Source organism: Anoplophora glabripennis, unplaced genomic scaffold, assembly GCF_000390285.2.
Source record: "Anoplophora glabripennis isolate ALB-LARVAE unplaced genomic scaffold, Agla_2.0 scaffold539, whole genome shotgun sequence".
In the NCBI taxonomy this organism is placed as follows: domain Eukaryota; kingdom Metazoa; phylum Arthropoda; class Insecta; order Coleoptera; family Cerambycidae; genus Anoplophora; species Anoplophora glabripennis.
The window spans coordinates 177,519-192,552 of NW_019416773.1; the positions used below are offsets into that span (position 1 = coordinate 177,519).

General features: G+C 34.3%; 1 protein-coding gene across 1 annotated transcript; it reads right to left on the reverse strand.

Annotated features, from left to right (window-relative positions):
* Window positions 1-736: 736 nt before the first annotated feature.
* Window positions 737-14,568, reverse strand: LOC108911888 (DNA polymerase delta catalytic subunit). The gene is made up of 15 exons (XM_018716963.1): window positions 14,331-14,568; window positions 13,350-13,611; window positions 12,942-13,207; window positions 12,668-12,891; window positions 12,448-12,578; window positions 10,351-10,532; window positions 10,055-10,288; window positions 8,495-8,660; window positions 8,224-8,432; window positions 5,433-5,694; window positions 3,602-3,835; window positions 3,379-3,551; window positions 3,053-3,302; window positions 1,599-1,728; window positions 737-1,543 (listed from the first exon to the last, which is right to left on the reverse strand). Exons 1-15 carry the CDS (start codon window positions 14,387-14,389, stop codon window positions 1,161-1,163), a joined length of 3,165 nt encoding a protein of 1,054 aa, XP_018572479.1. The 5' UTR covers window positions 14,390-14,568; the 3' UTR covers window positions 737-1,160.
* Between the last annotated feature and the right edge of the window lie 466 nt (window positions 14,569-15,034).

Sequence of the window (15,034 nt, forward strand, 5' to 3'; positions counted from 1 at the left end):
CACCACCAATGTTGACCTGTGACTTTAGCACTCGGCAACCATTTCTGGGAATGTAGCCGATTCTCTGTCAGTACTTTTGTTGTGGTCATTACCTTCGACCTTTTCGTTGTCTTCAGCTTCATTAAAACCCTTGGAAGTGGCGCCGTTATCGTCTCCTCCGACAGCTTCAACCCTTCCAACGATCTCTTCAGAAGGTCCTGAACACTCTCCGAATCCATGTTATTTTAGTCCCCATATTATTTTGGTGTCGATGCAGACGAAGTGAACAAAATTTTTTTTTATTATTTTTTTATGTGACTAAATTGGTATGTGGATACACTACTACAGAGCGTTCATAAATGATTGCAAGCCACGGGACCAGCAATTTTCTTTGGAACAGTAATTTTATTTCCTTCATGTTCGCCATTAAATCAGTGATCGCATTATCTCGAGTGTAGGCATAATGGTTTGTTACTGTTCATTGTCAACGAATCGTTAATATTGGTGACACCAAGATTTAGGGATTTTTCGTTACCAGTAGTGCAATGTTGGGTTGTTTAAGCTCGGGGGTCACACGGCTTGTAAACATTTATGAAGGATCTGTATTTGTAAGTAAAACAATTTATGGTTTTAAAATAATTTTTGCCGTTTGATAAAATGTTCATAATAAAAAATAAATAAATATACTTACTAATCTGAGATTTGATATAATTTTTAAAATTATTTCAAGTTTTTAATAAAATTTGTTACCATTTTTTTAAAGCATTGTTCTTAGTTTACGAAACCCAGTGTCAATAATCTCCGACATTGACCTAGATTAGGTGAACTACCTATACAAGTCAATCCACCTAATGTGATATGACAAGAAGCTAGGTAGACAAAAAACAAACAGACAACGTTAATTTAGTGAAATGAGAATGACCATTTAGCTTATTTATGGTACTGCTTCATTTTATTACATTTATTTTAATTCCTAATTTATCAGTTTACAAGATGTTTGTAATACGGCAGATATTTTCCCGACTTTGAGGTGTGAATACAAAAAACTACTATTATTAGTTATTTGTACTAACACTAGTACAAATATTCTACAGGAAAGGGTACTTTTTAGATGAAAAACGATCTTTTATCTGAAAATACTGTATTAAAACGAAACAGTATATTACATTAAGTCGAAATTTTTAAAACAGTTCTTCTATAATGGGCTCACCAAACCTTTTTATTTTTGCCGTACTCGTTCCAAGTTCCATTTGCACCTTCTTACGGATGTAAAATATGGGACAATCTCTGCTCGTACATAAAATTTCTTCAAACAAAGAACCCTGACACCTCTGGCACTCTGTGAACAAGGAAGCGAACCGATCCTCCAACATTCTGTGGTGACACAATTCCTGTTGGTACAGTGCTGCCTCTTTAGGTTTACAATATGAACACACTGCTTCGCTCTCATATCCTTTCGGTAAAACTGATTTACAGCCTATGCATGTTTCCTTCTTTGTCGTAAAGGCTGCTAAAGCTCCTACCTTTGACGTTACCATAGTTCTAGTACGTGTATGTTCTCCCCCTACAATAAGTTGTCAGTAAATACAAAATTGCATACACTGCAATGTCAAACTTACGCAAAAGTATAGATTCCGCATTATCTCCTAGAATTGGTTGAAAAATTCTAATCAATGGCTTTGACAGCTGATTTTCGAGATAGTAGTTACAATCAATTGGTATATTGTTTTCCAACACATAAATGGGGTCCTAAAGTCAAATAATATTTATTTAAACAGGATGTTTTCCATATCCATGCCATCTTTTTCAAGAAATTCTTCCCTAGATCATTTTACGAGGGGAACCCAAAAATAACTAGAAGAAATTTGCTACGTGCTGTTCGCATAGTTTCGGCTTCTCCCACTAGATTGTTGTCTTGTAACCCCTCCTGAGTCAGTCTGCCAAGTGGCGTCACTTAAGGCAGTTGTAGCGAGCACGAGACAGTTTTCGTGCGATGACTATTTCGAAGTGATATTCGTGATTCAAACATGGCGACATATTGATCGAAGGTATTCAACGCCCTTCCACACCCAGAACTGATGATGAAAACATTGCAAAAATTCACGTACTTGTGTACAAGGATAGAAAACGTACTATTGATATACTTACTGAATTATCGGGTTTTTTGCGGAGCTCATGCAATGCATTTTAGCTGATTATTTGCAAATGAGACGAATCATGGCGAAATTTGTCCTCCGCTTATCGACTTCCGATCAAAAGGTGGCTTGTATCACTGCTTGCTGCGAATTGTTAGACCACTTGGGAGTGGATGAGAACTTTTTACAGAGGCAAAGCAACAGTTATCACAGTCGAAGGTCACGAGCTCGAAAAAGGTTCGGCAAGTCAAATCGGTCATGAAGACAATGTTCATATATTTTTTCAAAGTTCGTAGCATTGTTCATTCAGAGTACATTCCTAAGTATCAAACAGTGAACTAAGTCTTCTACCTAAGTATTCTAAGGTGGTTGCGCGAGAGTGGTTGAAATGGCTCGCTTTGTGGTGGGGTAGGAACTGGTTCTTCTACAATAACAATGCTCCAGCTCACACAGCCATCTCTGTGCGTGATATTTTGGGGAAAAACCACGACACCACTCCCTTATCCACCCTACCCACCTGATCTAGCACCATGTGAGTTTTTTTGTGAAAAGGGAGATGAAACGGAAACGTTTTCCAGACATTTCGGAGGTGCAAAGAAAATCGAAGGCGGCACTGCAAGCCATCGGAAAGAACGAGAATGAAAGGTGTTTTGTATAGTGTAGTAGTAGTAGTAGTATTAGTATTTACGTAGAGGTCTTCAAAGGTGACTAACGTTTGTAACTCAAAAAAATAAACTGTATTTTTTAAATATGATGTTATTTTTGGGTCCCCCTTCGTAGATCAAAAAACTTTCCAAGGAATAACCTACTGAAGTGACATGGATTAAAAAATCCCCTGTATAATAAAAAACTGTTCAAGTCAATTTAGCTCATTAATTTTTTAAATTTCATTAAACATTTCATAAAATAAATATATCAATTATGTGTTATATACTTACTTCCGCTTTTTCAAAGGCTTTTGCATTCTTTGTTCCGGCTACTATAACATACGGGACACGATCCCCTAATTTTGGTGCGTTGCCTGGATCTCTTTTGGTAATCTTCTTCGCCAACTCGACGTGTGCCTGTTTGGCTGCGTAATCTTGCTTAGTCAACTCTTTTGTTATGACTAATTGTGAAATGTCCACGTTATTTTGCAACAGATCAGATATAACTTGTTTAGTGTACTTTACAGCACCGTCAGGATCTCTGCAAATAATATGATTGACTTACAATTAAGTTAATTATAAATCTCTTTTAAATATTTTAGTATGAGTAGATTCACCTATTAATCAGTAGTTTCTGAAGGCAGGTATTAATCACATCGACAACCAAAGTGCAATTATCTCTACGCACTGTTTCAATGCCCTTACAGTCCATTTTGTCATAATTTTCAGTATTGGTCCAATAAAGTCCTGCATATCTCTTTTTGTTAATCAATAAATAGGGAAAGTATACCTAAAAATTATATCATAAAAAAAAGAGAATGGGAAAATATTTATGATTACCTTTTCAAATTCTAAATTGATTGGTTTGATAAATTTGGCACTTATAAGTTTGGCAGCCTCTTTCCCCAAATCCATGCTGTCTTTAAGATTGCTAACTTTAAAGTTTACCATAACCGAATCGGTATCTCCATATATCACAGTGGCATCAGCCTTGTAACCGTTCTCAATTCGATAGTGCTGTTCTACTTCTTGCTTTGTTTGTTCGATCATCGTTCTACCGTAGGCAGTAACACTCTACAGAAACTCAAATATATTCTTTGCTGACTTTGAAATTAAAGGCCGCTGCACAATTAACCAAGAATACACATATAATAAAATCTTAAGAAACGAAAACAATTCTGGAAACAATGTTGACAAAAATTCAACTTCTCGTTTCCAATACCGTTGCTAAATAACTATCATCTGAGTTTATATTCAAAATTATAAGCACATGAACGAAAAATATATTTATTTACACCATCTTTAGGTTACCATCCCTGAATTTCGCTTCTTCTCAGTTAACCCATTAATCGCCAACACCACAAAAAGTAGATTAGGAATGTACAAATTAGAATGATTTTGAAGTACATAAATTTAGATGAAAATATCATTTATTAAAAAAAATACGAGGTTGAACAAAAAACATACGGGTGCGTTTCTTTTTGAAAATACAGGGTGTCCCGAAATTAATGCAACAAAATTTTACCATAGATTCTTAAGACAAATTTTGGAGAACCATATTTTTTTTTAGCCAAGTAGCCTCCTCTTTCGGAGTTACAGCCCCCTGAAATCTGCCCTTAAGAATAGTCTTTTTTATATTTCAGAACCCTGTTGTACGAGAATCACTAAATTTGGTACACAGGGGTTTTATGACATGTGGAATCTGATGATGCTACGCTTTTTGGTGGGGAACCTCCTTGAGACAATTTTTCGTGAGGCCCCTTGTCTTTAGAGCCAAAAAAAATTTGGAAACTTTTTTGTTTCTTGATATTTTTTTCGTAAAACGCAATGTTTTTGAGGAAAATGGCGAATCACGATATGCATTCGATTAAATTTTGACGTGGCCATTATAGGGTCAAGACGATTTTTTTAAATGGGAACCCCCCTTTTTGACCCCCCAAATGGAAAGAGCGGAAAATTTTACGTTCAGATATGACCTTGACCGTTTCAAAAATTTCAAAATGGCGGCGAAATCAAGATGGTGGACGAAATTGTTGAAAATTAACCGATTGTCACCAAATTTGTATACGGAGGTTTTCGAGGTCGCTGATCACGAATCCGAGGTTGGATTTAAAAAATCAAAAATCATGGCGGATCCAATATGGCGGACGAATTTTTCGAAAATCGGTCGATTTGCATCAAAGATGGGTTACGGCCGTTTTTGGGATTGCTGATCACGAACGTGGGGTCAGTGACCCTGAAAACCTACGTATATTAAATTTGGTCCCCATTGATCAAATTTAAAAAACCCCATCCCCATCTTGAATTTTGAAAATCTGACCTCTGATTCGTGATCAGCGATCTCAAAAACCTCTGTATACAAAATTTGGTGACAATTCGTTAACTTTCAAAAATTTCGTCCACCATCTTGATTTCGCCGCCATTTTGAAATGGTCTTTCCATTTCCAGGGTCAAAAAATTTTAAAAAATCGTCTTCGCCCCATAATGACCACGTGGTCAGTGGTCATGGCATGGTCACCATTGAATAGCCAGGGAAAAATCCTAACTTTCCCTATATTTGGTTTTTCCAGAAAATGCATATCTCGCGAGATTCTTTGGGGGTTCCCATATTTTTATGCCACCCTGCATAACAATCACTTAAGATAAGTGATATTCTCAGAATTATACTTACCCCTGATATTTCCAGACAAGGTAATTTCCCAACTTGTGCTCCTGTGAAGCCGTAAACAGAATTTGCAGATATTTTATATGCCAATTGTCTGCCATTTAATACGGTTTTAATCATGGGATCAGTTTCGTCTTTTAGAAGAGCTTTCGTCTTCTTTCTAGCTGCTAAGAGGTGTTGTAAAATATATGGGAGGAGTCCTGGCCTCACTGATGATTTTACAAACATACAATTTGCTGGTGTTGTCGTCACTTGATCATCTGTTAAGCTAAAGAATTGCAGTATGAAAATAGGATCATTCCCCACTTCTTATATACAGGGCGTCTCTGGTTTTCATCAGGAAAGTTTAATATGCGATAAAACTTGCAAAAATAAAAAGAAAAGTTCATATGATTTTGTATGTTTTAAAGCTTCGTTTTCAATGTACATGGTGTTAAATTTAATAAAATTTTTTTTGGGTGATTTTGGTAAATTGCATATTTTTAGTAATCACTAAGGGGCTGAATTAAAAAAAAAATAGTTTTAATTATCTGATCCGCTGTGGCATCCTAATCATATTTCAAAGATAGATTTGAAAACGCCACAGCTTTTTTATGAGTTTGATATTATTTTTTTATTGAGTAATTTTATTATCTGACTTACATTTCAAGAAAACAAATATAAAATTTGTTTATCTGTCCAACCCTGGAAAAATAAATTTAATATGCCATATTTTTGAGATACTTGAAAAAAAAGATGTTTATTTAAATTTTAACACATCTCAAAAAGAAAGCTTATTATTATTATTATTAAATTTTCCCGATTAAATCTGAGACACCCTGTATATATTTCTTATTATATTTTTTTTTATTTTACTTCGAATTACATCTGATGACGTAGTGCAGAGAAAAGTTCGTTCTAGTGAAGAATTGGAGCAAAAAAAGTTCAAGAGGGCGGTAATAAAATTAAAAATAACCCTCAGGATATTGTTTGATGTTCAAAGATCTTTAAGAAAACGTTATAAAATTGTATTAAAAATGGTGGATATTTTGAGCAATTACCTTGAATTACAGCTTTACATAATTATGGTAGTGCCTACCTACTTCTAAAATTAAATTAAAAATTTCTGAGACATTACATTGATATAAATTAAAAAGCAAAAATTGTTTGTTGCTAAATTTGGTGTTACCAGTCACTCCAGTAGTGACCAAGAAAAGTTTCTAAAACAAAGTATGTAAACATTTCGATTTGTGGAATAATAATTTCTGATTGTCACCAGTGCGTATGACACATTTGGTGCGTCATCCAAAAATTGAAAACTTTTTGTGCAAATTATGGACTTTCGATAATACATATTACTAAAAACTTGAAGTTTGTGCTGTTTTCCAAAAAAAAAAAACTTCGGAAAATACTTACGCAGTGAATGTGTTAAGAGGTATCAAGGTATAATTTTCAGAAACAAAATATTTTTTATTGATTTAAGATGCTTTGAACCTTCAGATTAAAAAGAAGAATGAAGTATTATGCTTGTACAAATTTTTTTCTTTGAAATTTCGAGATCTTCCCCAAGTGCTCCGAAACGACTACCTGCGGCATATAGAAACCTGGTGGAAGGGCACAGCCTAATGACAATGACTTACCTTTTGATTTCCAACTTCTCTAATACTATTAACAGATGTTGTTGAAAAAGTTTGTGTTCAATTTACATTTACAAACGAAAGTACGTTAGTATTGTGTGTATCTCAAAAATTGCTCGCAACATAATTCCAAAATTAATGACAAATTGAATTTTTTACTTCAAATCACACAAATATTATAAGCCAACCAATAGAGATTTTTTGGCGCACTTAAATATTACAGCAAATTTCATGTATTACCTTTTGAAAAATACTTAGTGAATAAAAATCCAAATTATTTCCCTAGCAGTCGTGAACAATTTTTTTTTAAACAATAAAAATTGTAAAACCCGACACTTATGAGCGTACTTACGATCATTTCGGGCAACTTTCAAGGGCATTTTTAGCATATTTCCCATCACCCAGGCGAAAATCCGAGATATACAAATTGGAGATTTTGTCGTCTACTTTCAGATGCCTTTTTCAGAATTTAAATCAGGCCGTTTTTGATAAATCGCTACGCTGTGCAAAAAAAGACCCAAATTTGTTTATAATGCAATTGTGCAAAAACTAAGGATCGGACAGAAACTATCTTACGCACGATTAAACTACATATTACTAGCTGTCATTTTTCGCAAGATTGTTTTCCCAGCTTCAAACTTGAGCGAGTTATGAATTTTTGAAAAAAGGTCTATTTTAGAGGCTTTTCCAGATTTTCTCTGTAAAAAATGAACCGATCAGGTCACAGAAAAAACCATTTTATAGGTTTTTTTATTCTCTACAAAAGTCCTATTGACAGTAAGACAATTACATAATTATTTTTCAAGATATTATAAAAAAAACAAAAAAATCATTTTTTGCTGTTTTTATTGTTCACGACTTTGCTGGGGAAATCACTTGGGTTTTCATTTACTAAGTATTTTGCAAAAGGAACTACATGAACTTTGCTGTAATACTTAAGCGAAAAAACAGCCTCTTTGTTCACTCTGATGGTTGACCTATTAGTGTTTTCGTAGATTAAGAAAAAATTAAAAAAAAAATTTTCCTATTCAAATTTGCATCAGTTACACTACGTGTCGCACCTCAAATTGAATTAAAAAAATGGCTAATATAATTTAACTTATTATTGATTTTTACTCAATACTTGCTTAACAGGTAATTTTATAATGAAGTATAAATATATTTATGAAGATAATACTCACCCTAATTTTTCTTTCATAGGAGCTCTCAAAAGAGTAGTGTAGCACAAGTTATGAGCGATCATAATACTAGGATACAGAGAACTAAAATCGAGTGTTGCAATCGGTTCAGTATAATATCCCCTTATCGGTTCGATAACTGTGGCTCCTTCGTACTGGTCACTTGAAGGGCCCCCCTGATGTGCCGGCATAAAATAACCGGCCGCTTTTCCCTAAAATCATTAGTTTAAAAACTTTCCTTCCACTTAATGCACAACTACTTTAAATATCTTACATGTCTAAGAAGTTGGGCGACAACTTTAACTTGTTCTCCTTTGGTTAACAAGCTAGTAATGGGCACTCCGGTTACTCTGGCCATTTCTACATCGTTTGTAAAACTGAGCACCGTGCCCAGTAACCTCAATGGCAGCTCTGCATCTTTTATACAATACACTGCTAATCTACGAGAGAGAATAAAATTACGTCCTACATTATACTGCAGGTTTATTAAGGGGTTATATCACTTGTTTTTATTGGCCTAAAATACGGTAAAACATTGCTAAATTCATAATCAAAAACTTTTTTACATGAAAAAATTCCGTAAAATTAATTTTTCTGAAGCAATTCCGAAGCGAAAAAATAGCATATTTCGCTTCTATCATCGATACAGCATTTTTGAATTTTATGCACGTAAAAACACCTATAACTTACCGATCATCGAGAAAATTCTTCAAAAGTGAACCATAGATGTCACCACAAGCAAAAAAACCATTATTATACAGGGCTGGAAAATCCACATGGTCCATCTGCCTTTACATGAAAAGACAAAGTAAAGAAATCCGTGCGATAGACAAGGATGGCTATATTGAAGATGTTTCATAATCTGAATAGTCACTCCCACTTCTAACCCGAAAAGGGCGGTGACTTCAGATTATGAAACGTCTTCACTATAGCCATCCTTGTCTATCGCACGGTTTTCTTTACTTTGTCGCTCTCATGTGAAGGCAGATCGACTATGTGGATTTTCCAGCCATGTATACTGAATACAAGATTTTTACGATGGTTAGAGCATGTGTGTCGTCAATCAGCTGTACACTGTAGTTCGAGTTGTGCTATTATTGTGTTTGTGTTATTATTTGAGTTTGTTGATCTGTTTGCATTGGTAAAATATGAGTGATAAGTTGTATGCAGGCCGTAAAGGCAGTAAAAATAAAGTACAGCCCGTAAGCGAAGTAAAACTGGAAATAGACGTCTGCCTAACCGTCATTCATTCGAGTACGATCCGGAGTTCGTGAGTGTGTCGGGAAAGAAACTCAAACTTAATAATGATAAGTGTGAAAGAGAAGTAAATGAATCTTTTGGGTATCGTTTCACTGATTTCATGACCATGAAATAAGCAGGAAGAGCAAAAATACGGCTATGGAAGGGCAATTATATGGTACAAGGAGTGATAGTAAAAAAATTTTTATGCACCATATTATTATGATTTCCAAAAGTTACAGAAATCTCAAACTTCAAACGTGTTTTTCCCGAAACCATGTTATTGAAATCGGCGAGCAGCAGAACTCAAGAGTTTTCATCTGATCGACTAGAAAATTGAACTGTAACTTCATCGTGTGATTATTTAGTGAAGTACACACGATTTTTACAATTGGTCAACAGGATTTTTTTTTATAAACAATCAAAGTCGATATTTTTGAAATAAAAAAAGATCAAGTAAAAAAAGTAATTTATAGAAGCTGTTGCGATATATTCATATGAACTTTTCTCAGAGGATCAACTGTGTAATTTTGTATGAAATATTACAGCACTCTGTAAAAAATTAATTAATTTAAAAAAATAATTTGTGTCTCACCTCCTTCTAGTTTGATCGTCTCCATTTTGCAAATCTGTAATTATGCTGTAATGCACGTCTTCTTTCTGTTCTCCTAAAATTTCCTGACAAACGCTGTTCAAAGAGTATGATCGCAGTTTAAAATCACGTTTCATTACCAATAACATGTCGTACGGTACTCTACCCTCAAAATTAATGGATTTATATACTCTGCGACCAATTTTGGTTTGGGTAACCGTCTCTTTTACTTCTGACCTGGAATATTTTGTAAATTTGTATTATTCTAATTAATGGTAATTTAAACATTAAAATCTTACCTAACATTCAATAATCTGCCTAAAAACTGAAAATGCTTTAACTTCAAATGTTTAGCTCTCTCTATAAGATACGGAAAGTCAAAGTTATTTATATTATAACCGGTAAAAATGTCGGGGTCCAAATTCCTCACAAAATCCGCCCACGCTTCCAACATGTCTTCTTCCCTTTCAAAACTAAAAACCTGAAAAATGAACATAGTGAATACTAAATTTTGATAAAAAAAATCCCTGATATTTTCAGATTTTCCAGGCAAATTTAATTTTTTTCTCCAATATGTAGATATAAGCTCTGTACTAGTTTTGATTTTTCCTTCTTTACCATTTCCTACATTTTTTTGCAATATCTCCAACCCAAATATTTAACAAGATATGATTATTTTAAAAATCATACAGGAGTCGACATAAAATCTGCACAAAAATGAATACTGTGGTGGAAAAAGATTGTGAATTAATTTTGAGGGATTTACAATAGAACTTATGCTATATCGCGTCGAACACTTCTATATCCATGTCACAGCTCTGTCATTAGACTTTACTTTTTATTATGTGTCATTTTGCTGATGCGTTAACAACATATTTTTTCTTAGCTCCAAAGATGTCGAATTAGGAGCCACTAAAACGCCAGTTGCGGAAAGTTTCATTTTTCCTGTTTAATTCAAAGAAAAATGTTGCTGTAAGTCATCGAGTGCTGTTGGAAATTTACAGTGAACATAAGGACGCCCTGTTACTCGACCACCAAGATTCATGTGAAATGCAAGATGAACTTGCTGAATTGTTGATTGTTGACCGCACAACGGTTTCCAAACGTTTAAATGCACTCGATATGATTCAAAAGCAAGGAAATTGGGTGCCATGTGAATTGAAGCTGAAAGATCTTGAACGGCGATTTTTCACGAGCGAACAATTGTTTCAACGGCAAAAAGAAAGGGTATCGTCACTGGCAATAAAAAATGAATACGCTATGATAATCTTAAACGTAGAAAATCTTGGGGTTTGCCTGGCCATGCACCAATATAGACGGCAAGGCTAAATATTCAAAGTTCATGCTCTGTATTTTGTTGGAACCAGCTTGGTGTTGTGTACTATGTGCTGCTTCAACTGAATGAAACCATCACTGGTGAACGCTACTGAACACAATTCATGCGTTTGAGCAGTGCATTGAAGGAAAAACGGTAGCAATTCGAGCAAAGGCAGATTGAAATAATTTTTCAACATGACAAGGCTCGACCACATGTTGCTCATGAAGTCAAAAAATACTTAGAAACGCTGAAATGGGATATTTTACTACACCCGTTATATTCACCAGATATTGCTCCATCGGATTACTGTTTGTTCCGTTTCATGGAACATGACCCTAACTAAGCAGTGCTTCCAATGGATAGCATAAAAAATTAGTTGTTCCTTCAACGTGGACTCCATATAATGCAGAAAGATGGGAAAAAGTAGTGGCTAGCTATGGACAATACTTTGAAAAATAATAATGTATACAATTTTTCCCAATAAAGCCTTGATTTCACAAAAAAAATCCCTCAAAATTAATTCACAGAACTTGTAATATAATGATTATTATTTTAGTATAAAAGAAACTAGACAATATTTAAAGAAATATTCAGAAATAATTATTATACAACCCATTTTAAAAAGAGATTTACAATTTTTCCTTAACGAAATCGAAATGAATATGAATATTGTTAACTTTGTTCATCTAAGCCTTTCTACGAGTATATATTTAATAATTTTCAAGGTGTAGCAATAATAAAGTTTGGTTTAGTAAATATTAAAGAAAACGTTAATGGGATTATAAGCATAAACCAGTAGAGAACCATAAAGACCAATTACAATTGGAATTTTAACAAGATTAATAAAATTTAAGAAATTCCCTGATGGTTAACATTTATGGAATTCCCTAATAATTTCAAGTTTTCCAGGTTTTCCAGATTGATATACACCTTGAATGAAGCTTTTCTTTATTTATTATAGACAATAATTCACTTTTACCCAGACATGATTTTAGAATACAAATATTTAATATATTAACATCAACGGATTATTTACTTTTTTTATATAATTTTATTATAAACAGATAAGTTCACTTACCTCTGCATGGCCAATGGGAGCACAAGATTTAAGTGTAAATATATTTCTCGTAAGAATATCATTTTCCCCATGAAGCTTTACGACATTTGCAATTTGAATTACTGGGTCAACATCAGGTTCAGGGAAAATACCTACCAAACAAAGTACATTAAATATATTGCTTTCTACAGTTACCTAATTAATTTAAACAACTGTTGTGATTACTACCACATTGTATTACCTTTTCTTCCGGCGCATTCAATATCAAAACTGTGAATTCTAAACCGAGCTACCGATGCCCATTTATCCTCGGGAGCATGTGCGATAAAGTCTGCCCATGATACATCAACCTCAATTTGACATCTACTGGTGACTGGAAATGACGACTTTTCTGATCTGAAATACCATTTACCAATTGGCAACTCTATCCAACAGCAACCTAGAATGTTACAGTCCACCATGAACCTAAAAGTTATATGTTAAGAATATAATGAAATTTAATAAAGCAGTAATACCTAGTTTCAATGTCGACGTTCGACTCGAAAGGGAAAAAACTATGAGTTGCAAGAGGTTGATAAACAAGAGTAGTAGTTAATAACCGTTTTGCCACAGGAACAAATTTGGGAAGAGCTAATGTTATTTTAGCAAAATTTGTATCGTTCTCTCCAGTGTATTCTACTAAAGATTTTCCTTTTATTAATTCTACCATAAGCACTGCCTCTGAGATTTCACTTTTATTAGCCAGTCTCGTGTCTGCAAGTACAGCATCATTCAACTTGTTCTAAAAAAAAAAAAATTGTTACTGAATTCTTTGACATTATAATACACTGTTAATATAAAACATGCAATAAAACTTCAAACTTTACATCAAAAGATATACCATAGGTATTAATTTGTTATCTTTGATAAAATGTGAAACCTGCCTTAAATGGTGCCAAATTTGCAGTAGTAAAGCTCTCAGGTAGATTCACATAAAAATATGGTGAGAAACCATGAATATGGCAGCAAACGCTGTTGCCCGTCTTTGTAATTCCAAACATACGAATAATTGGTACCAAACCAGTTTGGGGTCCCGGCATTCCAGCATATACTTTTCCAATGTAATGGTCCAATTCTAATTCTTGAAATATCAGTGTATCATTTTCAGGTTTAAGTAACGGAACACAGGGCCGTAAAATGTTAGACCTAATTTTGAAAAATATTTATGGTAATATTATTTTACATTTTAATCTATATTATTAGTTTATGGAGAAGGGAACCTTAGGAGTAATTTAGTGTACAAGTTTGAGTAATACTAATATTTGGATACCTATTGAAACACATGTATGTGTGCACACATCATGCCCCTTCATCCCCCTCTCACCCATTTACTTAAGTACCTAATACTTGAACAATTAAATATAAAAGTGATTATTTTAGTCTAGTCTGGTGGTTTCTCCCCGAATTTCTCCCTCATAAAAATACAAGTAAAATAAATAGCTCTGGTTCTGCTCACAAATAATTACACAAGGTGTAAAGATAGTCTGTTTCAGTAAATATTTGCACAGTCACTAGCAAATATATTTTGAATTTACAGAAATTCATCTACGCAAGTATAAATCTGTTCCACTTTCTTCCATTCGTTACTTTTTAAATTTCATTACTACGTTCTTTTCTAAATCAAACATTTTCTTTTTAATAAACCATGATATTCATAAATTTTTTTACACCACTGCTTTTTTAACATCTTTTTTAAACATTAATGTTATAGTGACAATGGAAACATATATTATTTGAAATCTATGTGATAAAACAATTTATCAACAATGGATACATATAACTATTAGATATAAAAATAACCAGTTTTTAAGTATGAATATATCAAAATTAACAAACATTTATTACCTGTATCTTTCATTGCTTACCTAGGTGTTTTGGATACTTGATGGGATGTATTGTTTGCATCCATATTTTCGTTTTTCATTAACGTTATTCTAATATACGTATGTACACCACACTTCGTAAATTGCCGAAATAATTAAATTCACACTTTACCACGCCATGCAAAATAAGGAAATTTAAATATACAATTAATATTTTTATTAATTGCAATTATTTATTAACGTATTTGACAGCACTTGGACTATTTTATTTGGCGGCAAATTGCAGCCACAAAACATATAATACAATTGGAGCGGTGGAGCCACAAAACATATGATTGGAGCCACAGACCACCTATAGTACGATCATATTCGCGCGCCATTATTCTATGGCTACGCGCCATTATTCTATGGCTAGAAATTGGCCTCAATGATTTGGGATCGAGGGGGATTATCCCTCTTTATCCTGCCTCATCTCGTGTAGGCCTGGACAGCCTTCGTAGGTGGGCCCCATCCGTCGTCTACCCCGACCGCAAATGCGGCCGGTGTAGGCGCTTTGTGGGACCTCCTTTTGTCCTGGCTGGGCCCCGCCGGCTAGGGCCCTTTCTTCTGGCGCTCTTCTTGCTTCGCCGGCTCGTCTGTGTAAACCCCGGGGGTAGTGTCATGTTTATGTGTGGTATGGTTGGGTAGGGTAGTGCGGCTATGCAGCCTGGGATGCGCTTTGCTAAGGTGGCCCTTAGGCTAGCGCG